The sequence below is a fragment of the Lacerta agilis genome, chromosome 6, assembly GCF_009819535.1.
Source record: "Lacerta agilis isolate rLacAgi1 chromosome 6, rLacAgi1.pri, whole genome shotgun sequence".
Lineage (NCBI taxonomy): Eukaryota > Metazoa > Chordata > Lepidosauria > Squamata > Lacertidae > Lacerta > Lacerta agilis.
Window position 1 is genome coordinate 22,800,638 of NC_046317.1, and position 26,202 is coordinate 22,826,839.

Genomic DNA, 26,202 nt, shown 5'->3' on the forward strand with positions numbered 1-26,202 from the left:
AGCCCTATTGAATTCAATAAGCCTTACTCTTATATGCACCCTTAGGCCGCAATCCAAATTTCCCCCCTCCTCCTGCAGGGCTGTGAAGCAGTGCGGCCACAACCACACAAGCAGCCCTGATGCTCATAGCAGCCACCAAGGAAGGTGGGGAGGCAGGCTGGTGTAACAGTTGGCTCCCAATCAGTCTCAATGCATTGGCTCAGCCCCACTTCCTTCTCACTCTCGGAACGCCATGTTTCAAGGCTTTCCATTGGCCCAGGAGTCTGGCTTCCTGACTGTGGCGATCACACACAGGGTCCCCGGACGTTTCACGGTCGATTGATCCCTGTGCCACCACGCTCTCCTCTCTCGCTGCCACCAACCAGGCCCTACCTGGTAAATCTATTGAGTCCAGTCAGGGTTAAATTGTAAAATGAAACCTATGTTTATTTATTACAGAATAACAAGCATGTGGTTTCATAAACGATTGCAAACAATGTCAAACATGGGTGTCTTCCCAGACCTATAACTCCCTCTAGTAGCTCTCCCTCACTTAACCACTTCTCAGCTATTTACTTGGCTTCTATTCTCCTAACTGGTCTTGACTTAGTTTCCCTGTTACATTAACTTCACCTACGCACACTCTTTCCTAACTCACTCCCACTCCAACCAACCTCCCAATTCCAACCCACTCCCACAACCAACTCCTCTCTATCTCCACTGCTCACTAACTGTCACTCTGACTCCACCCCCTCTGGGTTCTGGCTGGTACCTGGTTAAATATTTCACCTCCAGCACCTTCATGTTACCGTCACACTGACTATTCACACATTCAGCAGCCAGCAGCTGACTCCTTGAGACGGACAGCTGGCGAAAGGGACATACTGTATTTGCCTAATCCAAACTCCCCCAAGCTCCACATAAGGGGAGGGCATTGGATTGCTATGTCCATATGATGTAAGCTTTTCTGGGATCCATCTCATCAGATGAATCTCTCTCTCTCTCTCTCTCTCTCTCTCACACACACACACACACACACACACACACACACACACGGTGTGTGTTGGGGGGGGTGGAATGGAGGCAAGGGAGTTTTAAATGCATAAAGAACAATGACAAAATTCAGTGACAATATATGGGACCATTAAGATACATGTATATATGTTTGTAAGCTGAACATAACGTCCAGGTATTTATTTGGACATATAGAAATTACTGAAAAATCTAACGATATGCAAACAAAAAGGGACGTGGGTGGCGCTGTGGTCTAAACCACAGAGCCTAGGGCTTGCCGATCAGAAGGTCAGTGGTTCGAATCCCCGTGATGGGGTGAGCTCCCATTGTTCGGTCCCAGCTCCTGCCCACCTAGCAGTTCGAAAGCACAGCAAGTAGATAAATAGGTACCGCTCCAGCAGGAAGGTAAACGGTGTTTCCGTGCACTGCTCTGGTTCACCAGAAGCGGTTTAGTCATGCTGGCCACATGACCCAGAAGCTGTCTGAGGACAAACGCCGGCTCTCTTGGCCAATAGAGCGAGATGAGCGCACAACCCCAGAATCGTCCATGACTGGACCTAATGGTCAGGGGTACCTTTACCTTTATGCAAACAAAATTCATCACATTATCCCTACTGTCATATTTGGAGATGTATTTGCAACTGTTAGCAGCTGTTAGCAGTTGGAGATGTATTTGCAACTGTTAACTCTTGCTACTTGGGTGCCAGTAGCCTAGTACAAGCAGGGGGAGGGGACCTCAGCCCTTTAAGGCAAATGTAGCCCTCAAGGCCTCTGCAGACAGCCCTCAAGACTCTGCCTGGGCCACATCTCCTCACTGGCCCTGCTTTGCATCCTCCTCTAATGAGTTTACCTGGCTGGAATGTGTCCTTGGATAGTGACCACACACCTTGCTTGCCTAGATGGAGGATGGAAGGTGACATTTTTCTGGCCACACCCACTTTTCTTACACCCACCAATGATATGAAGCCCCTGGAAGGTTGCAATAGATCCCTCTTGGGCCTGAAAAAGGTTTCCCACCTCTGCCTGAGCAGGATAAATATGCATGCTGATTTCATCAGATATGAAGGGCACATGTGTAAACAGTACAGGAAACATAAAAATTGTTTTAAAGAGAAAATAAAAAGATGCTTCAATCAGGAGTTGTTTTTTAATTGGAGTATAAATGTTTTACATTTCTCAATTATAGTTTTAAAGAGGGGGGGGGGAGCCTGGCTGTAAGGAAATTTGAATTTAATACAAACTTGTTAAATCCCACACACAATTTCAAACATGCCTCTGTGGAAAATATCTGATATTTGAGCTTAAGCATTTAAAATTTCATAGTAAATTATGCAATACGCTAATAGTTGTAGGCTTCCTACAGGACCAAGAGATCATTACAGATGTAGGAATCCCAAAAATGCTTCTTTTTTCTCACCGTTGTCATCCACCTAGTCACTGTGGTTGTTCTTTGAGGTCCTTCAGTTACCCAAGTCCTATACTGTTTTCAGTTTTCAAATAATGAATGTTTATGACTCTACAAACCAAACACCGTGCACATTCACTTTCCATCTCATTGTTGAACACTTGATAGTCTTCAAGGAAATGATCTTGCTTAGTATAAAAATCTGCCTCTTATCTCTAAGCAGGTTCTCCAGAGGAAAGGGCACATAAGAACGTCATAGCTAAAAGTTTTGGATTATGCTTCTAAATTGCATATTTTAGGCTCTGTTTAGATGCAAAAAAATGATAATTCTTATTTAGTATGAATACCGATTCAAGAAATATGTGAATTTCAAAATAGGAAACTTGATATAAGTTAGTGATTTAAATATTCATTCCCCCCATGGGCTTTTTAGATGGCTTGGTTCTTAAGACTGAATGTTGCTGGTTACCAGTATCTTTCCTCCTCCTCACCCTTCAGCTCCTCCTCCTCTTCTCAGTTTAATCTTGAATTATATTCAAGAAAAAGCCTTTACACCCCCCTGCCTTCCCAGCGATACCTCTTTGACCCATCCCTACTGAAAATTAAACTGGCACCTTGATTTTCAACCAGTACAATAATCATTCATCATTACATGCCATTCTTATTTTACACATCTGCTTTCTTGATTTAAATGCTGCTTTTGAGAATGCACAGCATCCCATTTCTTCAGTAACCTTAGACATGTTGCACAGAAGCCAAGCAAGTTTCACCACCAAGTGCACACTCAAAAGGAAGTCCTGGTTCATACATTCATGGACCCCTTTTGCTGCGTTGGCTTCTGATATGTTATCGGGCCCAAATTGAGGTGTTGACTTCTAACATATGAAGCCCTGAATGACATTGGACCCAGATACATTTTTTTTAATAGAAACCTTCAGATGCCCTTCTGGGGTTGTACCCATATGTGACCCGGGAAAGAGTCTTTTCTGTAGTGGTGCCCCAGCTATGGCGCTCCCTCCTGTAAATCTGATAGATGCCATCACCGTCTATGTTCTGACTTTATTGATTGATTGCTTATATACCGCCCTGTGCCCGGAGGTCTCAGGGCGGTTCACAGAATAATTAAACCTATTTCTGTCCCCCATGCTTTTATCGGGAGTCAATCTTGTAAGAGGTGAAGACTGTTGCTCTAGCATTGCCAAGGGTGGAGGCAATGCTGAGTCGTGCGTTGTCTGCTATGAAACTGCTGTTTCACTGATTGCGATTACTTTAAATATTGATTATATATTTATGTATATAGGAGTGAGGTGTAAGGGATTAGGGGAGGGATTGTACCTCTGGTGGCAGACAGGACATGCTCCTTCTAGGGTGGTTTGCCCACCTTTGGTCCCCACCCTGCACTCAGCTCTCATCTGCAGCTCCCAGAAGCTGTCAGCATGAGACAGCAGGCACACCCTGAGAATGGCTTTGACTGGTCGGCTAAACCAGGTGAGGGTAGCCGATGGGTCTCGAGTCCTCTTTGAGTTAGGGACTTCCCCTGCATGCAAAGACAGGCTCTGACAGATTGAGAAGATGAGACCAACAGTTGGTCCAACAGTTAAGAAAACAGTTGTAGAGGGAAGTGAGGGGCAGACAGGGCTCGTCAACCTGGTAAGGTAGCCCATCTTGGAGAAGGAAAACTCTGATCCTAAACCTCGGCAGTCTTGTGGGACATCTTTGCGAGAAGAGAAGGCTTAAGAGTAAACCCTACACAAATCCAAAGTGGAGTCCCTAAGATGGTGGGATGGCGCCTTGCATGCCTCCTTCTGTCGACTCTTGCAGCCAAGCTGGTGCCAAATGTATTGCTGTGATTTCCTTTGGACCACATCATTGAAGCTGAGAGGGTGTCTTGTTGTCTTGGCATCCCAGGACCACCATACACACTGCCCAGGCTTGCGTCCCAATCCTAAGGATATTACCAGGATTTCAAAGGTGGAATTGACATCTGGCGACCTGGATCTTAGGCAAGTCAATCAATAAATCGCCTTTTTTGGCATTTTTGTAAAAGAAGCTCAACAATATCGGGGTCTTTCTAAAATCAGCTCAACAACTTTGAGGGTGTCCTTTTTGAAATATGGCAACCCTACAATCCTGATAGTTTCCCCCTACCCCTGAGCACAGAACTTACTCTTTAAGACGATTATACAACTGCAGGAAGGATAAGGCTAGCAGCGGCTAGCAGCCTCAATGGTTATGTTCTCCCTCTTCTACTACAGGAGGCAATATTTTTTTTTCTGAATAACAGGGGAATCACAAATAGGGAAAGCACTGCTACTGCCCTTGGCTCCTGCTTGCAAGCTTCCCACAGCCATCTGGTCTGTCACTGTGAGAACTAGCAGTGCTGGAGCACAAGCTAGGGAGGTTACAGTTTGAGCATCATATTATGATAGAATTGCAGATTTGGAAGGGACCACGAGGATCATCTAGTCCAATCCCCTGCAATGCCTTTTGCCCAATGTGAGGCTCACACCCACAACCCTGATATTAAGAGTCTCAGGCTCTACCGACTGAGCTGTCAGGAGGGGCCACAATGCACAAAAAGCAAAACTAATTCTCACATTATACAGCAAATATATTAAAAAATACAGAAATACAGGCATCATTGCTCTCTGATACAGCAAAAATATTCTTAAGGGCTACTCCATTATTCTTGGCCCCATTTCTAAATCTGTGCAGAAACAGCTATATTTATTATTATTATTATTATTATTAGGGTGTAGCCAAGGGGGTAGGGACAGCTGCCCCCCAATCAATAAAGATCAATACAAATCTGAAGTTCTGCCCCAACAAAAGCCTGCCCCCTTTAACAAAAATCCTGGCTACGCCCATGCATTTACGCCCCCCGCCCATCCAGCAATCCAAATTCCCTTAGGCCAGGTGTCCAGCAGCACCTGAGCCAGGTGAGCTCCCGCCTGGCCTCTCCAATTGGACACCCTCGTGTAATCCTGGACCCTGATCTAGCAGGGCCCTTCCCCGCATCCTCCCAGATGGCGCGATCCGCGTCTCCCGGACGCGTGTGGGCGCCTGTGTGCGCGCGCCGGAGCGGCCACGTGTTCCGTTCGAGGCGTCCCATAGGAGGCGCCCGCCCGCCCACGCCGCGAACGTGTGAAGGGGGCCTTCCTTCGCTCGTTCGCGCGTCCTCCCACCCACCCCGGGCGACCTACATTCCCGCGCAGCTGCCTTCAACCCCGACGCCACCCCACTCTGCCGTCGCCGAGGAGGAGGAGGATGATGATGATGCGTCGGGGCTCGGCGGAGAAGAGGTTAAGGCGGCCGCCTCCCTGTGCCCGCGCCCCTCCCTCCTCTTCCCTCTCCACCACCATGTAGGCAAGCGGGCCCCCTTCCCCTTTTCGCATGGAGCAGCTTCCTTGACGTCAGACCTATGAATATTGCACGAAGAAGCCGGCTGGCGAGAGCGACGGCTGGCGGCAGCGCTCGATGTAGGCAAGGCGGGCCCTTCGCCGGAGGGGAGTGCGCCGGGCACGAGGAGGCGCTGATCGCCGCCGCCGCTTTGGAGAAGGAGGCCGCCCGGCGCCTGCTGGCCGACAGGGGCGCCGCGGGAGCCGGAGGACTAGCGGCAGTCCGGCCGGCCAGCGCCGGTGGCGGTGGCGGCGACGGCCAAGCGGGCTTCTTGCTGCTGCTGCCGCCCCGAGAGGAGGAGGTTGTGGGCTGCGCGCTGCTCCCGCACCGGGAGGTGGCCCCGGGGGGATGTGACATCAGCGCCGCCGCCAGGCAGTGGGGCAGGAGAGGGGGACGGCTGCCCGGCAGCGCCGCCGCGGTCGCGCACTCGCTGCCGCCCGCTCCGGCTGCGCGTCTCCTGCCCGCGCCGTCCAGCATGTCTGCGAAAGAGAGGCAGAAAAGCAAAGTGGTCAAGGAGAGCGTCACGCTGTTGCCTTGTTTTTATTTCGTCGAGGTGAGTGGGGCAGACGATGGGGGGGTCCCACCCTCTCTTTTTTGGGTGGGGGTGATGATGGTGGGGAGAGATGATGTAAGGGGGCAGATCTGTCGCCTGCCCCACCTGGCACGCGCAGCTTCCCAAAAGCAAAGAGCAGTTGTGCATTAGTGGTGTGTGTGTGTGTCATGTGTAAGTAAGGTTGAGGTGGGTTGTCTTGTCAACATTTAGCACGTATGCTTTACATGGGAGGGTGGGGAGAGCCTGCCTGGCATTCCTGCCCAGAAACTGGGTCTCCTCCTGATCTCATCTTTAATCAAGGGGTGGTGGGAGGGGAAAGAGGCGATGTATTTCCCTTCCCTTTGGATCACACCTTAAAGAACTGTTTCCTGAAAAGCAAAAGAAGAAAAAAAGATCAGGATGATGCATCAGGAAGCATCGGTCTGGCTTGAAATTGGGGGGGGGGGGGGTGAAACACATAGCCTACAAACAGAGACTTCTTCCACTGTTTGGGGGAAATCGTTAAAGATTGAAGGAGGGTTGCAAATGAAGGGGAGATCAAATCACGTGCACAGGATCATTCCAATAGGAGAGCAAGGTTGGGGGAACATGTTCTATGCGTACATGTAGTGGGCATGCATTATTTGAGAAAATTAAAATGAGGGCACATTAAGGCTGGGAACAAACGTTTTTAGATTGCTAAACAATTGGTGTTGCATTATTGTTGGCATGCACTTACATGGCGAATGTTCAGGTACATGGGTGGTGCTTGGACGATTCCTGTTTCCATACGTGGTCCGAGGTGTGCTGTGTGTGTTCATAGAAGCAAAGCGGTTGTGTGAATGCATTTGCCTGCCCTCTTTCCCCCACTGATGGCTTCAGAACTGTTATGGCTGTTCTGTGTTGTACCTTGTTAGTGTTCCACAAGCACACATTTTGGTTCTTTTCTGACAGCGTGATGTGCAGGCACTTGTGAACTGTTTCTTTTACAACTGGGGCGCAAAAGGGGGTTTCGTATTTGTACATTCCGTTGACAGCTCAGGAAGTGAGCAAGCATATGCTTGGAAGACCTGAGGATACGCTGAGGAAAGAAGTGTTGGACTGAGTCAGTCTGTGTTTGCTTTAGAGATGATTGACAAGACAACTCAGAAAAAGTTGTAGAAGTCGGCCACCTCCCACCATCACCTGGAGAAAAGAAGCTCATCCCATCCCATCTAGACTCCCAGTGATGGGCTCTGTGTTGACATAATAGGAAGACTTTGGTCCAGGGTAACCAATAGCCACTTTACAAAGCCTAGCTGTTGTGTCTCATTTGCAATAATCAGATGGCATATAGCAAGGATAGGAAACCTGAGGGCTCGCCAAATATCTTGTTGGACTCCAAATCCCATCGGCCCCAGCCAATATGGCCAATGGTCAGGAATGATGGGACTTGTAGTCTAACAAATCTGGAGGTCCACAGATTTTCCACCTTTGTCATATAGAGCAGTTAAGTTTTAGGTATCTGGAATACAAGGACTGTAGAAATGATTACATTAAAGGTCTAAGGATGCAGAGACACTGAAAACTGATGCAGGTAAACGAGTGTTTTTAAAATGTTCCTTGGGTGCATTGTTTTATTGATCACTCAGAAAAGCATTTATTATTTAGTTACGGAAAATGCCCTATATACTGAAGCGTAAGTATATTCAGGGAAGAGTCTTCAAAGATTCCTCAAGTTCTGAAGGGGGAAGGAGGGAATGTGTGAGTTACCCATGTAAGAAAAGTTTTAAGTCTTTCCCTAAATGTCCTCATCCTCCTTATTCTCCATAAACAAGAAATAAAAATGGAGTCATTAGCATCTGTGCCACAGTAATCAGATGATAGTAAATGAAGAAAGCAGAAGCTTGGGGTCCTTACTCCCTCCTGGGTACATAGCAGAGTGGGAGGAGATAGGATAATGGATGGAATGTTCTTCATAGGCCCTTTCTGACTCTTGCAAAGTTTGGCCTATATTGGGAGAGAGCAGCTATGACATCACGGTCACCATACTTTGAAGAGTATGGTCCTCCTGACACCATAGGGTAGAGTAAGGGCCGAAGCTCAGTGGTAAAGCATCTGCTTTGCATGCAAAAGTTCCCAGGTTCAATTCCCAGCATCTTCAGATAGGGCATGTCCCCAATCTGAAACCCTCTACTAGTCAGTGTTGACAATGCTGAGCTAGATGGACCAATCTAGATGGACCAATAGTCCGACTTGGTATGAGTCTGCTTCCTATATTTCTTTGAAAATGCTCCATCATTGATAGGCACTCAAAGGATGAGATGCTTAATTTTTGAATTACTAGATCACTGCTTCCAGTTGGGCCTTCTTTCACTCAGCCACCTAAGCACCATCCATGGTCTTGGTTCAATCCAAAATGACAAAGTCAAGGGAGTCGAAGACTGGTTGGCTGCTTTGCCAAAGGAAAGCACTCAGAGGTTTCATATTAGTTTTGCTTAGATAAGCGTAGCTGTTTGCTGATTTCAGAACACAACACCCTCCAAAACAGGCTGCAGAGAGCTGAGCAACATTGATTAGAAGACTCTAATGAACGTGTGGGGAATGGAACATTATTTATTTCATTGGAGCCACTTTGAGCCTGGCCTTTTTAAAATCAATCCCAAAGCAGGTTACAAGAGGGAAAATTCATATTACATGCTCAACAATTTAAAAAAAAAATCTTAAAACACATCGAAAGCCATTACAGCAAATCAGAATCAACTCTACTGACCAATTTACCCAAATGCTTGTGTGAATAAATGTCTCTTTAAAGTAAATGTTGTAGACCTTTGACCCTCCAGGTGTTGCTTGAACTAAAACTTCCATCATCATTGGCCATTGGTCCTGCTTGTTGCGGGCTGATGGGAGTTGTTGTTCAACAACATCTGGAAGGTCAAATGTCCCCCACCGCTGCTTTCGAAGGTGCCCACCGGCTGTCAGCATTGGTGCCAACTGAGTCTGTGAATGGAGGGCATTCCATAATCAAGGTGGCGCGATTGAGAGCATCCCCTCACAGGTTTCTACATACCATTCATTGGCACATGTCACATTGTTAAGGGGGTGTCTCCGCAATGTCTTAAAGTCTGGGCTGGTGTATAGGGGTGTAACCGATCCAACGAGTATGTGGGCCCTAAGCCATGGAGGGCTTTAAATGTGAACTCAAGCACCTTTGAACTTGGCTCAGCAGCCGACTGGTAGCAAATGATGTCATTGCACTTAAAGCCCACACACATGGCAGCAGGGGAATGGGAAGCACGATGATGTCACGTTAATGCATTTTGTTTCTCTGTACAGGGGAGGGAGGAGGATATGTGGGCTGGCTTCTCTTCCTCTTAAATCAGAGAGTACGTGGAGGCCACCATCGCTCCAGAAGAACCCACACAGAATCAATCTAAAAATGGCTTTTGAAAGTCATCACTTCATTTGTCGCCCAGGGAATAGCTCTCAGAATTGTATACAGGGAAACCAACCATTAAGATTTCACTGCACTGAACAATGAAAGAAATAAAACACACTGCTGGCTGTTATTTCTCCAAAGCTAGCAGGAGAAGGCAAGGCAGCCAGAGGGCGTGGAGAGTGGGGGGCAAAGAAGAAAATGTAAACTTGCGTGGTTTTAGGTAGCCACAGAGCATGAAGGCAACAGTGAAGAGCATATAATAGAAATATACTTGCATGCAGAGGAGAGAACACTTTCTCAGGTGGGGCATTTGAGAAGGGGAATGTTATTTATTTTGGAATGTGCTGTGTTTAATGAGGATTCTCATGTTTGGATTTCCATGGTCTGGATGGCTCCAGATACATATCGCCCACAGAACTGTGCTGAGGTGATTATTAAAAACAGTTCAGGAAGTGTACAGTCTATCAGGGTTCTCACTCATGTGGACAATCTTTGAGCACATAGGGCTCTCTCACAATACAACCAAATGTGAGGTCAGCAGAGGGCATGGCCCAGAGTAACTGTATATCCTACTTTACAAAGGACAGCCCTCTGTTTGATATTGTCCTCTATTTGAGGGTCTTCCATTCCAGGGTTGCATTCACAGTATACATTTAAAGCACTATGATACCACTTTAAACAATCATGGCTTCCACCCAAAGAATTCTTGAGGCTCCATAAATATGGCCTAAGACGGGTTTTAAAATAACCATAGAAAGATAGAGCGAAAGCTTTGAAGATGCCCATCAACAAGTTTTCATCACTTGATCTGCAAACTAAGCAGGCAGACAAATCACCTCTGGTGTCTTCTCCACTACGGTTTAGATGTGTTGTATTTCTGTTTCAGTTATAGTAAATATTTCCGCATGAGAGTCTTATGAAAATTGGTGTCCTCTTTTTGGATGAGGCACACACTTGAGCCAAAGTCTGTTGCTACCACCCATCTGCATATTCTGTTTCTGAACATCCTGGTGGATGGGGTTTCCTGAGGAGCTGCAGACAGAAAGGATTTAGCAAGCCTGAGTTATATGTGGCGCCATTTTTTTAAAAGTCAACTTTCAAAACTCATACATGAATATTACATCAAACATAACACATTTAAACATCAGGCAAGGCTTTGTGGATTTGTCAGGGTAAACAAAGAACTGTTAGATGGAGGTAAGATTAATTTAGCAAAGCATAGCATCGTTTCAAGTGTGGGAAAAGGAGAGTGACATACATACATACATACATACATACGTACAAAGAAGGCATACATACAGTGATATGAGCCCCTGAAGCGGCTACCAGCTCGAGGAGAGCAAGGCTGAAGTTCTGTATGGTAAGCAGAGGAATTAGACTTCTTTTCTTAAAGGTCATTGATTATTCCTAGAAAGCAAAAGCAAGCCAATCATCCAGCCTGCAAGAGGTTGTTAACAGCCAGCGTCACAGCCAGGCAAGCATTAGAGGTGTTCACATGTGACATTCAACAATTGTATTATCTGTGACCCTGTGTACACCATACCTGAGCTGTTCAAAGCAACAGGTGTACACTCTTTCACGCAAACACAGTGTAGAACTGGTGCTGTTCCGGGTGCCAAATAATACCACGCGTTTGTAAGAAGTCCATCTTTTAGTGTGGCAGCACCTATACATTGGAACTTTCTTCCTGTTGACAACCTCAGTGTTTAAACCTTAAATGGAGTTAGGCTTGTGTCCCAAAATCAGATTCAGAGAATCCTTAACCTCCAACAGAAGAGCTGGGCCTTCTGGCCCCAGAGTCAGAAAATTAGGTGCTCTGGCAGAGATGTGAGTTGCTTGGTGAAAGATCCGAATAGGATCTGAACTTCTTTGGAGGTTCTTATTCAGAGTAGAGCTGGGGAAACCCAAAGATCTACCTGGACCGATACTTTGAGATACATATCCTCTGCTGATGTTATTTGTAGATCCTACAAGGTAAACACCACTTAAGTTGAATCCTGACTCCATTTAAGGCTTAAACACTGAGGTTGTCCTGGGAAAAGGGAAATAGAACGTTAGGAGACTTGCCAGTGTAATTATCCAGTGTCACCACCCACATGGTCTTGACAACAAGGCTCAGAGTAAATTCAAAGGGAAGGCAAAGATAAGGGGAGAGAACTGTTCGGTTTATAATCATGGACAAAGGATAGCATAAATTGTCTGGAAGACGCAACCCTTTGCCTCTGTGCGGCTCTTGCAGTTGAGATGGTTTCAGAATTAATACAAAGGCAGACATGTTCGTGACATGAATTTAACTATGGATGAATTCAGCCCACCAGCTTTCACTCACGTTATAATATTCTGAAGCTGCTCCATTTGGAAGCCTGTTGGGAGCTCACTTTTATAAGTCTGTCAAAAATGCAACCAACCCAAGGACTGCCTCATTTTATTTTATTTTAAAAACTAAGAACATGTGACTGGCTGAAAATGTGATGCTGGAATCAGTTTGCCAGTACTGGGGAAACTGGTGCCTAGATATACGAATATACCTTCTATTGCTTTAGTATACCCATGAGTCAGTGGCTTTTTTCATGGTATTCCCATGAACCTTGGGGGGGGGGGAAATATACACTCACACAACCACTTGCCAGGTTGCTTGGGAGAAATTCCTCTGGCTTTCTGCCGGCAGTTTCATAGCTCTAGTGTGTCCTTGTTCCCAGAGGCAGCTAGCATATTGGCAGCCACTAGAGACAGGGCCTCAAATATGTGGAACATAATACATTTGGCCCCAGCTCACTTTCAAACAAGATTTGAAAACCCATTTATTTCAAGCAGCCTTGAGCCGAAGTGTTGCACTGACCATTTCAAACCATTTACATTGTTGCTGGTTTTAAAGAAATGTTTTTTTCTTAATTGCTTATGTTGATTTTATATGAGTGTTGCCCTGGTGCATTGTGATGTCCACCACTGAGAAGAGATGATGGCCCATGTATCTGGGGATGGATGGATGGATGGCCCAGCATTCTGAAATGGGCTAGAAACAAAAGCAAGTTCAGGACCATGTACAAGGACTATAGCCTTGGTACAGGATCATAGCTGGAAGTCTAGCAGCTGAAGTAGATAGAGAAAATTTTTCTGGATCTACTCGCAGAGCTTGGTAATCTGGGCTAGGTGGTCAAGATCAAAGATATGAAATGCTGCATCTGGTCATTCAAAGGCTCAATGCAATTTTTGCAGCCATTGACTTCTAGGGAGCAGGATTTCAAGTTGCTAAGAGTTCTTTTCAGATCCCCCTGGTAGTCTGGGGGTGGATCTCTCTTCTCAGGGCAGTGTGAAGTATTCATTTGCAGATCCTTAATCCATAGCCCTGACAAGTATAAATGGCTCGTGTGAGACATAAGTTGCTGCTGGATTCTCTCTGACGTTAGTCATTTTATTATATTGATTTTTGTTCTATTTACAGTATATTGTTTGTGTTACGAGGTTTGTAATGATGTATTTTTATGAATTGCCATATACCAACCACCCCGGGAGGCTTCAGGTTTAAGAATGTGATATTAAGTAATAAATAAACAAGGGTTGCGCTTAGTATGAAATAAGAGCGTAAGAATAGCCTGCTGGATCAGACCACTGGCCTATCTAGTCCAGCATCCTGTTCTCACAGTATCCAGCCAGATGCTTGTGAGAAACTAGCAAGCAGAAGATGAGCACAAGGGCACTCTCCCCTCCCATGGTTTCTAGCAATAGGGATTAGGAAGCATTGCTGGCTCCAATTGTGAAAGCAGAACATCGCCATCATTGGTAGCAGCCATTGATGGCCCTCTCCTCCATGATTTGGTCTAATCCTTTTTTTAAAATGCTGCTGTTTTAATTGTTTAGTTTTACTGAAAAGAGATGCTTTAACTTTTATGTCTTGTTTGCGAAGTTGCCTTGGGAGGGCTTTGCCCTGCATACAAACATACTAGTGACCTATATTACAGAGAGCCGGCCTTTATTTGACATGTCCAAGTCTAATCTAAGGACAGATAACCCTAAAAAGGGCTAGCAGGGACCTTAAATTTGTCCGTCAGCCTTTAGCAACTGAGGTCACCTGGTCACAATCTTCCCCCCCCCCCCATTATGGTAGTTTATACTGTGTTTTGTTTTTCAAATTGTAGTAATTATTTCTAAATTTTGGGTTTATACTATCAAGCTCTCTCCCACTTGATCCATCCCTATGTTGAGATCATTTGCTCTTTCTGCCTCCGCAGCTGCACTTCTGCCTATAGTCTGCCTGAACCAGCGCTATAGTCCTTGTCCATGGTGCTGAACTTGCTTTTGATTGCAGCCTAGGCTTATCTAGATTTCTTCTTGTCCTGCCTCTTTCCACTGGGATAACCCAATATTTACAGCTGAATTGGAGCAAACATCTATCAGGTTTTTCTGTGGATTGATGTTTGGTCCAATTCAACACTAAAAAGTGGATTTTCCCAATGGAAAGCAATGGGGAAAGTGGAAAACCACTCAGACCCGTGCTTTCTACGCAAGGGACAAGAGGAAGCTGCCTCTTTCAGAGCACCGGGCTTGTTATAATTAGTCATTAAATTTGTATACCCAGAGGTTAACAGAAGTTAGGCTATTCCTTTTCCAAATTAGGGGCACAGCTGGGCCACCAGCCAAAACTGATGGAAGGCAACTCTGCGCCACCGAGGCCACCTGAGCCTCAAGCATCCACAAAGGATCCAGGAGTACCCCCAAGCTACATAACCACCACTTCAGAGGGAGGGTTACCACCTCAAAAGCAGGCAACCTCCCATCTATTGAGTCTAGGGAACTCCCCACTAACAGTGCCTCAATCTTATCTGGGTTGAGCTTCAGCTTATTGGCTCCCATCGAGTCTGTTACCGAGGCAAGACAATGGTCTAACACATCCACTGCCACACCCACAGATGTAAAGTGAACGGTGGGAGGGAACTGATTTTCTATATCCATTTCAATGGGGGTTTAGGCCCGGTTTTGGCACAGAAACTGCTTGAGTCACCCTATATAAGAGGGAGACATGGGAAACATAACCTTGTTAATTCTCCTCAACCTCTTAGTGGCTTTTGATGCCATTGACCATGGCATGGTATGGAGAGGCTGTCTGAGTTGGGGGTAGGTGGCACTGCTATGTGGTGGCTCCGGTCCTACTTGGATGGTCTCTCCCAGAGGGTGATGCTTGGGGAGTGCTTTTCAGCCCCATGGAGCCTTCAATGTGGAGTTCTTCAGAGTTCAGTTTTATCCCCTAGGCTATTTTTAACATCTATATGAAACCGCTCAGCAGCGTTCGAAACTCCCATTGTTCTAGGTGCATTTTGCAATGGGGAATTTAATTAATGCGAGCAGTTTCTGAGCTCTGGGTGCAGTACTGAGCCTAAGATTTCAGTTTAAAACTGCCACTGCTGGAAGAAAAGGAGGACCTTTTTCTGCCTCCTCACTTCCAGACACTCTCTGAAGACTGGAGAAGGGACCCTCAGAAGAATATTAGGGGGACAGGTAGGGGAAGTATGGCTTTGTTGTTTGCAGTCTTCAGATGAGGACTAAGCCATGTGAAAAATGAACATAAGATTTCAGCTGCAGTTCATTCATTTTCAGCTTTGTATTCTTGTTATAAAAAGCACACCTAAACACTCCATTGTGGCGCCCATAACCTCGGTTTAATGTGCCCATAACCTCGGCTTAATGTGCCACTCAGTTTCTAACACTGCCGCTGAGTTGGGGTCATCCGGAGTTTTGAGTACATTGTCAGCAGTATGCAGATGACACACAGTTCTGCTTCTCCTGCACACCAACGTGGACCAATGAAATGTGCTCTCCGAAGGACATGAAGTAACTTTGTTGTGTACATTTTGCAGAGGGAAGACGATAGCTTTGTGTGTTGTAGCAATGGATTACAGTGGGCCTGCCACTTAAATGTGGGTTCAGGTCCATGTATCCACATGCAAAGGCAAAATTGCATTAAGTCAGGAACCCCCACCACTGCACACCCCCTTCATAACCATCCTTACCTGTCTGGAGCTGGCCTTGCTCTCTGTGTTGGGAAGGAGGAATGATGTCACCGAGCAGAGTGGACATAATCAGGATCCATAGTGAGAAACAGTTGGGCTAGGTGGGTTTAAGGTGATCTCCCATGTTGTCATCATAAAGTGGAAAAACATGTCACTCGTCAAAGAACAAGCTAAGCCAAATTGTGGTTGTCAGTACAATAGTATTTAAAACAAACTGGCCTGTTTGTTTAAGAAGCTGCACTAGCACATTCGGCAATATATTCCTGGAGAATAAAAGCTGCATCGTCTGGAAAAAGTAGTAGCAGGATTTGGGAAACCCTCAACCTCATGAAAATAGATTAACGTCTCACTTCATGAATTCCAAGGCTGAGTCATAGCAGCGAAAATAAATGTGTCTGGACTTGTGCCCAACTCAGGCCATGCCCTGCCGCATCACTCTCTGTCTTGCAAATTGAACATCCAAGCCAGCTTCATTAAATTTACTGAGAAGCTTCCAATGAAATCAATGGGGAGTGAAGTACACCTAGCCTTGTGCAGGATTGTGGCCATTGATTTTATACCATTGGCCCGGAAACTCTCACTAGAGGGTCATGCATGCCTCTTGCCACTCTGATACAGTCTTAGGACACCCACACGCTATAGATCTATATTGGCCAGTTTAAAAGACATACCAAGAATGTTGGTGATCCTGGGTTACTCATGAGGCAAAGGATTCTGTACCAGACCTCCGGGACCTTTCATGGAACTATGGTTTGAAGGGTTCCTTGAGAAAAGGGAAATGCTATTCAACCATAAAGACATAAGAAGATGACTACTGGATCAGACCAAAGGTTAATCTAGCACAGGCATCGGCAAGGTTATCCGGCCATGGGCTGGATCAAGCCCACAGAGAGCGTCCGTGGGCTGGACATGCACAGCACGATGCCGGAAATCATGCCTGCACATGCCCAGACGCTGAAAATCGCCCCTGTGCAGACGCAATTTTCGGCTCCGCTCAGCAAGTCCCCATGCTGCAGCTGGCGGGCAGCTCATGGGCCGGTAAAACGGCCTTCGTGGGCAGCATCCGGCCCATGTGCTGGAGGTTGCCAACCTCTGATCTAGCACGACATCTTGATTCCCACAATGGGATGTCTCTTGGGAAGATCACAAGCAGGGCATGATGGCAACTGTCCTCTCCTGCTGTGGTTCCACGGGAATTGGGATTCAGAGTCATTCTATCCCTAATAGGATAGCTCAGTTGGTTAGAGCATTGTGGTGATAATGCCAAGGTTGCAAGTTCGATCCCCGTATGGGACAGCTGCATATTCCCGCAGTGCAGGGAGTTTGGACTGGATGATCCTCAGGGTCCCTTCCAACTCTACCATTCTATGATTCTTTGATCTTTGACCCCGGACTAGTACCAGCCCATGATAGACTTACACACCTTGCCTTTGTCAAACCCCCATTGAAAGCCATCTGACTGAGAGGCTCTCTTCATTAGTCTCTGATATAGTTATGCCCCTGAGAGTACCAACATAACACTCTTTACTGACAGATCTAGAGAAAAATGGCAAATATTGAAACCTATCCAATCATATAAACAAGGCAAACACTTGTTTATATGCCATTGATAAGTATGAGTTCCTTTTTTCTTGCTTTCACCTTCTGTGCACAGGATCATTGAAGTTATAGGAGCTTGCCCCAAGCCTATTAATTATCAGAGTCCCATGGACGCCATTGGTAAACTCTTCTATATGCAGTCCCATTCTTCTGCTCCATTGCTTCCCGCTGAAATGTTTGGCTCATCAATGCATGTGTACCCCAGTAATGAATGCGGGCTGCGCATGTACATATATGCAAAGCAAAGTTGTTGGGACTGTGCTTTGGTGTGGGTGTGTGCATAAAAAAAGAACATGATTCCTTTGTTTTAAAATGCTAGTGTGGATACAGCATTAAGGGAACAAACCCTGTTTTGATCATTCATTATCCTGCAAATAGCAAGTTGTTCCTTTGTTATTGCATTATGTCATATTAGAAAAAGGGGGGGGGGGTTGCCGAAGTCTGGTTTTTTATCTTCCAGATGGAGTGGGATTTAGTCCTCACATGTTGCAGAGAAAGTTACAAGGACACAGATTATTTGATGAGCTACAAAGGGGGAGGTGGAAAGCAGTGCCAATTAACTCTTGCAGTGCCAATATCACATGTGAGCAGTGTTGCGTTCCTCTACGCTTAGCACCATAGGATACGGAGGAATTCCAGAAGCAAATCTGAAGGTTGTGGTTGCTATCATACCTGCATCAACTCTACTTGTGATTTTTAAATTGCAGTGTTTCAAAGCTTCTAAAGCAGTGGACATTTAAAAGCCTATCTAAGCAACATATTCCTGTTTTAAAAGCTGTATGCTGTGGTCTCCCAAATGCTTGACCAGTGAGTAAGATTGATGGACAGACATGCTGTTTCAAGTGTCTCTGAACATGCAAAGGGTGCCTTATTCCCAAAAATGGCTTTTCCATAGCATGCTATCCATAATATAAAGCTTAACTTAAATTTCAGTGTGTGCAATTGGTGTGATGGTGGAATCGTGTCTTATTTTTTATTCATTCCTACCTCCACTTTCCTCTCCCTATCTTCCTCTCTTTCTCCTGTGTCAGATGGTAAACTTTAGGGGCTGGAGTCTGCTCTCTTGTGCAGTTCAAAGCACCATGACACTATATAAGTAAGTAATAAGGATGTAGCATAGAAGCCCAAAGATGAGTTCTTACCCATCTATGGAACGTCCTTGCTCAGAGTCACTTTGCATCTGGAGTAGCTGGTGGAAGAGGCAGAACCATTGCAGTTACACAAAGACAGGGAACAGCCGACAAGGGAAGGGGGTATCTATGTAACTGCAGCTTACGGACCTGCCACTGACTGAATTGGACAGGAGCTTCCTGTCAACTGTTAGGTTGCATGCTGATTTGATTCATTTCGTTTCATTTAGATAAGATGTGTGTTCAGGAGTGTCACTTAGTGAAGGAAAGGCACTAGCCCTGTCCTTTGCTATGTTAAAAAAAATCCCCTTTATCAGAACAGCATCTGATGGCTGCTGTACAAGATCTGGGCCTAAATTGGCTACGTGTTTGACAGTCATACTCCCTTTTTCTAAGTACCTATGTGTGATGTGAGAGAAGCGGCCACCAGGAATTTGAGTTCATTGAGGCTTTGGTTAGATCCAGAACACACACAGCACTTACACTCTTTGCTGTGAGACCTTTGGTTTTCTCCCCTCCCTCCCTGGGCAGGTTCCCACTCCCCTCTGTTGTGTAGGACAATCCAGCAGCCTCGGATCAGATTAGCAGACCCTCCAAGTGTCCCCATTTTCCAGGGACAGTTCCAGATTTACACAAGCCGTCCCAGTTTCTGATTCAATCTCGGAATGTCCTGCTTTCCCATAGGTGGTCCCTATTGTCATTGGAGAAATGTTGGAGGGTATAGAGTTCTGTGACCTCTGAATCAAGGAAATAAGTAACTATGCAAACTTTAGAAGACACCTGAAGGCAACCCTGTACAGGGAAGTTGTTTAATGCATTCCTGCACCATGTGGCAACCTATCAGAACGGTAGATCTTTTTTGAGCATGCTCAGAGCTCTTTCCTTGAAGACCAGATTTCCTTATAGCTTTCAGCATGTTCTGATAACCAGAGAAGCAATAGTGTTTCCTACATTGGGGAGTTTTTGTTTGTTTCTTTTGCATTTCTTTTATGGCCTGAAGGAGAGAGAGAGAGAGAGAGAGAGAGAGAGAGAGAGAGAGAGACTGGGAGAGAGCACAAGCAAGCAATGTAATAATAATAATAATAATAATTAATAATATTTATTATTTGTACCCCGCCCATCTGGCTGGATTTCCCCAGCCACTCTGGGCGGCTTCCAACAGAAATCAAATACAAAAATATCACACATTAAAAACTTCCCTAAAAAGGGCTGCCTTCAGGTATTTTCTGAATGTCAGGTAGTTGTTTATTTCCTTGACCTGTGATGGGAGGGCGTTCCACAGGGCGGGCGCCACTACCGAGAAGGCCCTCTGCCTGGTTCCCTGTAGCTTTGCTTCTTGCATCCAAATGCATGCAAAGACGGAAAAAAATAAAACGATACAATGGGGAGGAAAACCTGAAAGCAACTGACAATACAATATAGCATTCAACTAGCTCATATTTAAAAGGGTTGTATTGGTTAGACTTATTACTTTTACTGTATTTTGTATGTATTTATATTGATTAATTTTTTATATTTTAAAAAAGCAACACAGCACAAGTGTGTTTCTGAAATAAATATCTTTTACTTAATCATTTTGCATGTATTTTTGTCAATCAAATTAGGAGGAGAAATGGTGGGTGGCTTGTGTATGTGTTGCAACAAACTCTGTGTTAACTAGTTCGCTGCACTCACTATTAAGAACTGCAGCAGCAGCTGGGTAAAGCAAGGTAGGTTGAATAGAACTATGAGCAATTCCAGAGTATTTTTCAGGGCATTTCCACAAAAGGTGTGTTTATTCGCTTCCAACAAGTCCTTCCCCTCATGTAACTTCAGGATATTAATTCTTGCTTACTTTTTTGTGTCAGAGAATTTCAACAAGTTTGGGCTCTGTGCCTGTTTGGATAACCTAATGCTCGCCTCTACTTCTCCTGCAGCGTGGCTGCTAGGAGATCAAGTAAGCACATTTTAGTGTTGCCCCCAAACACTAACCTAAATTGTGATTTGTTGAAATAAGGCAGCATCATAAATCATAGTTGGAAGCTGGCTAGTTTAAAATAAACCATAGTTACTCTTAACCACAGTTTGTTGGATTTGAACAATGCAACAAGCTGCAATGGTTGTATTTTAACGTTCTGTTGGAAGCCACCCAGATGGGCGGGGTATAAATAAATTATTATTATTATTATTATCATCATCATCATTTAAAAAGCAGAAGCAAATGTTTCTGAACTCCCTGGGCCGGAAGAGGATGGGGTGGGGGTGGGATTTAGGACCTTCATGTGCAGCTAGCCTTGTTCCTGTTGTGATAAACCATGGAAGCAAGTAGAAAGTGTGTGCTCTTGATCACGTTCTGCTTCTGGCTGAACCACATAAATTGACAGGTTCATACCACATCCATGGAGCCTTGAACACTTGTTTCCAACAGCGGACAGACAGATTGGCCAATGAAAGTCAGAAGCACGCAGTCAGTCGCAACCCCCCTGGTGACCCCAGGTATCAAATAATCAGATGTGTACTGCTTTAAGACATGGAGCCATCAATCCCACTTTCAGAACTCACTGCTGTTCATTAACCTGTCCTTGGATTTCTTTAAACCATTTAGAAAGCTACATCTGTGTGAGTGCTCATCTTAAATTCCACAGACAAAAGTATGCATTTTGTGAAGTATACTGTATCCTCTTTTCAGTGCTCAAACAGTTGCCAATCAATTTCATTGTGTTGGGAGAGTGATTAATACCTGGCAGCAGCATCTGAAGAGATAGTAGAATAATTCCTCATGTTGAATACTTTTGATTTGGTGGTAGTCTTGAGCAATTTTGAGGTTAAACAAGCTTATTAATTGTACTGATCATCTTCACCTCCTATTCTCCTGAAATCAAGGGCTACTGTTTCCTGCGCAATGCAATTCCGGAAAATTAGGATCCCACACTTACAGTTTTGTCACTAAATACTTAGAAGCATCTCCCATAAACGCACTGTACTGAAGATTCACTTATTTTTTTTCCCCACTGTAAATTTCAAACAGGAGCAAGGGTTAATTGCTGCAGCTAGCTCTCCATCAACCAGCTACAGTGTGCCGATATTAGGCCCCTTCTCTCTTTTGTATCTGTTTGCCTTTAGAATTCCAATTTGAGTCCAGAAGTTAAGGCAATGCGCATTAATGCCATCTAATTACATCGGACATGCTCAAGGTGTTTGAAGTTAATACCTGTAATTGCAACGCTCCTGCTGTCCAAAGCAGCACACTCAATAAATGTTCGTAAGTTCAAATAGCCAACTGCAACTTCTCCTTTGAAAACATACATGGTTTTCCCTTGTTTTTTTTGTTTTGTTTTTTTAAAAAAAGCCTATTACATACAAGTGGTGGCAAAACTCTTTTGGCCTGAGGGCTGAATTCGCACTCAGGTCAAGCCTCTGAGGCCACATGGCAGCAGTGAGTGTGGCACATATGCATTATGCACCTTTAAGCGCCAGGCAAAAAACATTCCTTTCTAACCAGGCCTTTGGCTGATTGTCATCCAATGCCCTTTTAAAATGTGTTGGGGAGGAGGGGGGTAATTGAGCTGTCCTTGTTTTTGTTTTTATTATGTACCTTGTGTTTCTGTGAGGTTTGGAGCTTTCAGGGTTAAATAAGCTCAACAGTCTGCTCCTCCCACAGGGAAGAGGATGTGTCACAACATCTGGGGTATCTGATGTATGCGATGTCTTTGTGATTTATGTGACACACCGTTTTATTTCTTGGTCAGTCTTACTTTCGCTTTTGAGCGGACCGGAGAGGCCAGTGATGTTGTCCGAATCTCCGGGACAAGCTCTGTGATTTATATGCTTGTAATTAAAGCTTGCTTACTTTGAAACAACCCAGATGTTGTGGAATTTATTGCTGGCACAAGGCACACATACCGTTGCATAAGAAGGAGAAGTAAGAAGTCTGAAAAAACTCTGCAAAAGCACTGGAGAAGCAGGAAACGCAGAGGAAGTGTAGCTGGACACCACTCCAAGTGCTAAACTGGTTTTGAGGCTTTTTCCAGTTAAAACCAAAAGTCCAACAGTTTCTATATTGGGATTTTATGATGCGAACCCCCCTGAGGCATGCAGGTATAGGACAGTATACAAATTTAATAATCAAAATAAGAATAGGCATGCAGCCCACACCTACAATTAATCTGTGCTGAAGAGCTGGAGGGGGGGAATATCACCTGGGCTGTGGAAGGTACCCTCAATTCTGTTTGGGGTCCAGTTTGATGATCCAGATCAGACCACAGTCCAACCTGGACCAGTTAGAGCCCAACTCAGGACCCAGACCAAATGGGGAGGGACATATATAGCCCCTATTTAAAAATCAAGGTTTTAAACCCCGATTAAATGTGTCCTGTGGCATCGCTGGGAGACTATGTAGGCGGAGACTCTCACCTGCATCATCTCCTCTCTCCCCCTTCTGACCACATTGAATCAGTGCTTTAAACTCTGATTTAAGATGTGGTTGGTGGCAAGGAGAGAAAGGAAGAAGGAGGTGGTGCAGGCAACATCTCTGCCTGTATTGTATTGTCTCCTCTTCACTACCTGACCACCACCACCCTCCACACCTTTCGACAGCCCCATATCACTGCAGATGGGCCTGAACTGCCTCAGAGTGATCTAGTGCTGCTTCGACCCACTCTGGACAAATCTCAGAGTGACCCATATTGGCCCAATTTGGTTTGGGATCTGAGATTTGTATGGACTGGATGCAGAGACTTAAGTTATCAGCCTCTTCCCAGGTATCAAATGACCGGCCTGATGAGCAGAGAGGGAGCAAATTGCATCTCTACCAGGGCACTGTGCTGTGAGGTGAAGGTTAAACCTCTCTGACTATCTCAGTGCTGTGTTTACTGGAAAGCTTGGAGGGTTGATCTGACCCGCAGTCTAGGGGTTAGCTGCTCCAGATAGGTACCAAGAGGAAGGTGTGAAAAAAAGCCCTCTCCTCAGGAAAAGGCACATGATGTGGCCCTGGGGGCTGCAGTAGCACATTCAGACACATTTAAGAGATGTAAACTGATATATGATCAGGTTTCTGTGCTTTAAAAAAATAAAATAAAGGTGCTTAAATCATCATTTATGCTAATAGCAAACTCATTCTCTGAGTGGCAGTGCTTTTATGTTTCAGAAGCAAACTCTGAGGGAGTTGTTTGCCCCTTGGATGTTTCTGCTGCTAAATATTATGTTTCTGCTTATGCTGACCTTGGGGTTTCACCAAATGTGCTGCTAAGTTGGCTCACCTTCACCGGTGGGCAGTGTTCTGGCCAGGCATTCGGGATCCTTAGTGATCCGGCAAGAGGGCGGAGGGATGCCGCTCGCATCATGCTGGTGCCCGGCCGTGTCATTCCCCCAGCTGGCCAATCGGTGCAGCTGGGGGTGTGGCCGTGGGCCATTTAAATTGCAACACAGCCGGGGGAGCAATAAGGGTATCCTGTCAAAGGGATCCGGGGGTGTGGATCCTGTCCGAAGCCTCAACGTGGGCTCGGGCCATGCCATGACCCCAACCGCAATTCCATGGGGTGCCCCGATTTGACGTATGTCATAAGGCTCCCCCATCTGGTTGGTTTACCCTTAGTGAGACTCCCTGCCAAATCGCTCACATCTGTAACCAATAAAGTTGTGGCCTAATTTATCCCATAAACCTAAAATATCCATGTCTGTGTGTTTATTATCTAAGGGAACTGTGGGGCCCGGGGCCTTGGCACACAACTCTCTCTGATTATCTCCGTTTCAGCTACAAGGCCATCACAACTCTGTGTCTTATGTTTGCTCGTGTTGCTATATAGGCTTGCAGATGACACTCAACAAATGTATGCATTGCTTTTAACAAATCTTCCTCCTTCCTTCCTTCCCAGTTGCCCATTCTGGCATCTTCTGTGGTTAGCCTCTATTTCCTTGAGTTGACGGATGTCTTCAAGCCGGTTCACTCTGGATTCAGTTGCTATGACAGGAGTCTCAGTATGCCATACATCGAACCTTCACAAGAGGCTGTTCCTTTCCTGATGTTGCTCAGTTTGGCTTTTGCGGCACCTGCCATTACGGTGAGTTGCAGAACATCACACTTACCCCTCTTAACACCCTTTCAAACTACTGTCGGTGCATCGACAGAAGAGCAGAGTTCACGTTTTCATCAGGGAATGCTTGAATAAATCAGCAAATGTTTGAATCGCACAGTTACATCTGCATACAAGAGTGATGTATTGGTGGGCGGAAGAGGGGTTATTGTTTTGTTTTTGTATTTATTGTGTATTTTGTGATTTTGTCTTGTATTTTTATGCTGTGAGTTGCCCTGAGATCTATGGATGAAGGGTGGTAAGATAATAATAAGAAAAAGAAAAAGAAGAAGAAGATGATGATAGAGGAAAGTGTTCCCCTCTTTTTTCAGGAGGAGTGAGACCCCATCCAGATTTCATTATCCACCTAATTAGAGGAGCAGGTGGTGCAGTAGTTAAAAATGTCAGACTAGGACCTGGGAGACCAGGGTTCAAATCCCCACTGGGTGATCTTGAGCCAGTCACTCACTCTCACTTCACCTACCACACAGAGTTGTTGTGGGAATTAAATGAGGAGGACCATGCAAGCCACCTTGAGCCCCATGAAGAAAAAAGGAGGATATAAATGCAATCAATAACAGCTAAATAATTCAGAAACTACTCACCTAGGGCTTATCCACACTTGCTTTTTGCCTCACTCTTTCCAGTCAGAGGCCTGCACTTTAATGTTCTGTGTCTGAGTGTGGTGGTTTGTCTGTTTGTTGCCCCAAGCTTTCCCTGTGAAAACCCACTCTTTAAACCGGAATTGGAGAAAACATCAATGTGGGCTTCTCGCGGATTGCCATTTGCTCTGGTGGAGCTTTAAAGAGCAATGTTAAACAAAACACAAATTTAAGAATCCCCATCAGTTGCTCTTGGTTGAAGTGACACCTTCATAATGGCTGTGCGGAGACAGATTATGTTTTTGGAGGCTGTTTTTGACAGTAGCGCTCAGTTTATAGAATCCCCCTAGGTCCCTTTCGCCATCTACATTCTCGAGGAATTATACAACCTCCGCTGCCCTTATTTTGCTGTAGGGGAAATAAGAAAAGCCCATTAAGATACACAGTGCAGCAGGGAGAAGGTTATTGGGCTAGCAACAACGTCAGACCACTGAACTCTCTACTCACCACGCAGCAGGAAGTCTGCTGCATCAGCAGTCATGGGTTTCCACAGCTTTTAATTAAAGCTTCAACATGAAATAAATAAATAAAATCTTGCCCGTGTTGCTTCATACTTAAAATACATGGGGGGGGGTCACCCTGATTATTGGTATTTAGAATCCATTTCTTTATGGTTATACCTCCAACAACAGCAACAAAAGAGTGAGCATTGAATGTATATTCATGCATGTATATTCCTTGACAACAGGTAAGTAAATGTCGGAATACGTTTCACGGATCCGCCATGGATTCATATTTATTTGGTTATTTTATAAGTTTTTCGAGGTCTACTTTTGGTATAATTGCGCGTAAAAGCGAAAGTGAAAGCATGAATGAATAGTGTGGTTCACTTATGAGATTAATCCGCCTTTATTTTGTAGATCCGGTCATGTTCAAAGTTGTTAATGAGCGTTAAACTTGCTTCCCGCCTTTTTGGAGGGCAGCAACAGTGATTTTATTGGTTAAAGTACTAATGATGATGTCACGTTTGTTCCCTAATAAAAGGCAGAGGCACCCCGCTTAGGCAGAG

The 26,202-nt window shown here is 45.2% G+C and overlaps 1 protein-coding gene across 1 annotated transcript in view; it reads left to right on the forward strand.

Annotated features, from left to right (window-relative positions):
* Positions 1-5,712: 5,712 nt before the first annotated feature.
* The window catches only part of PLPPR4 (phospholipid phosphatase related 4), a 43,365-nt gene continuing 22,875 nt past the window's right edge, over positions 5,713-26,202 (forward strand). The window contains exons 1-2 of the mRNA XM_033151587.1: positions 5,713-6,350; positions 24,334-24,519. Coding sequence (XP_033007478.1) covers positions 5,820-6,350; positions 24,334-24,519 — 717 coding nt within the window. The 5' untranslated portion in view covers positions 5,713-5,819. The remainder of the gene's footprint in view (positions 6,351-24,333; positions 24,520-26,202) is intronic.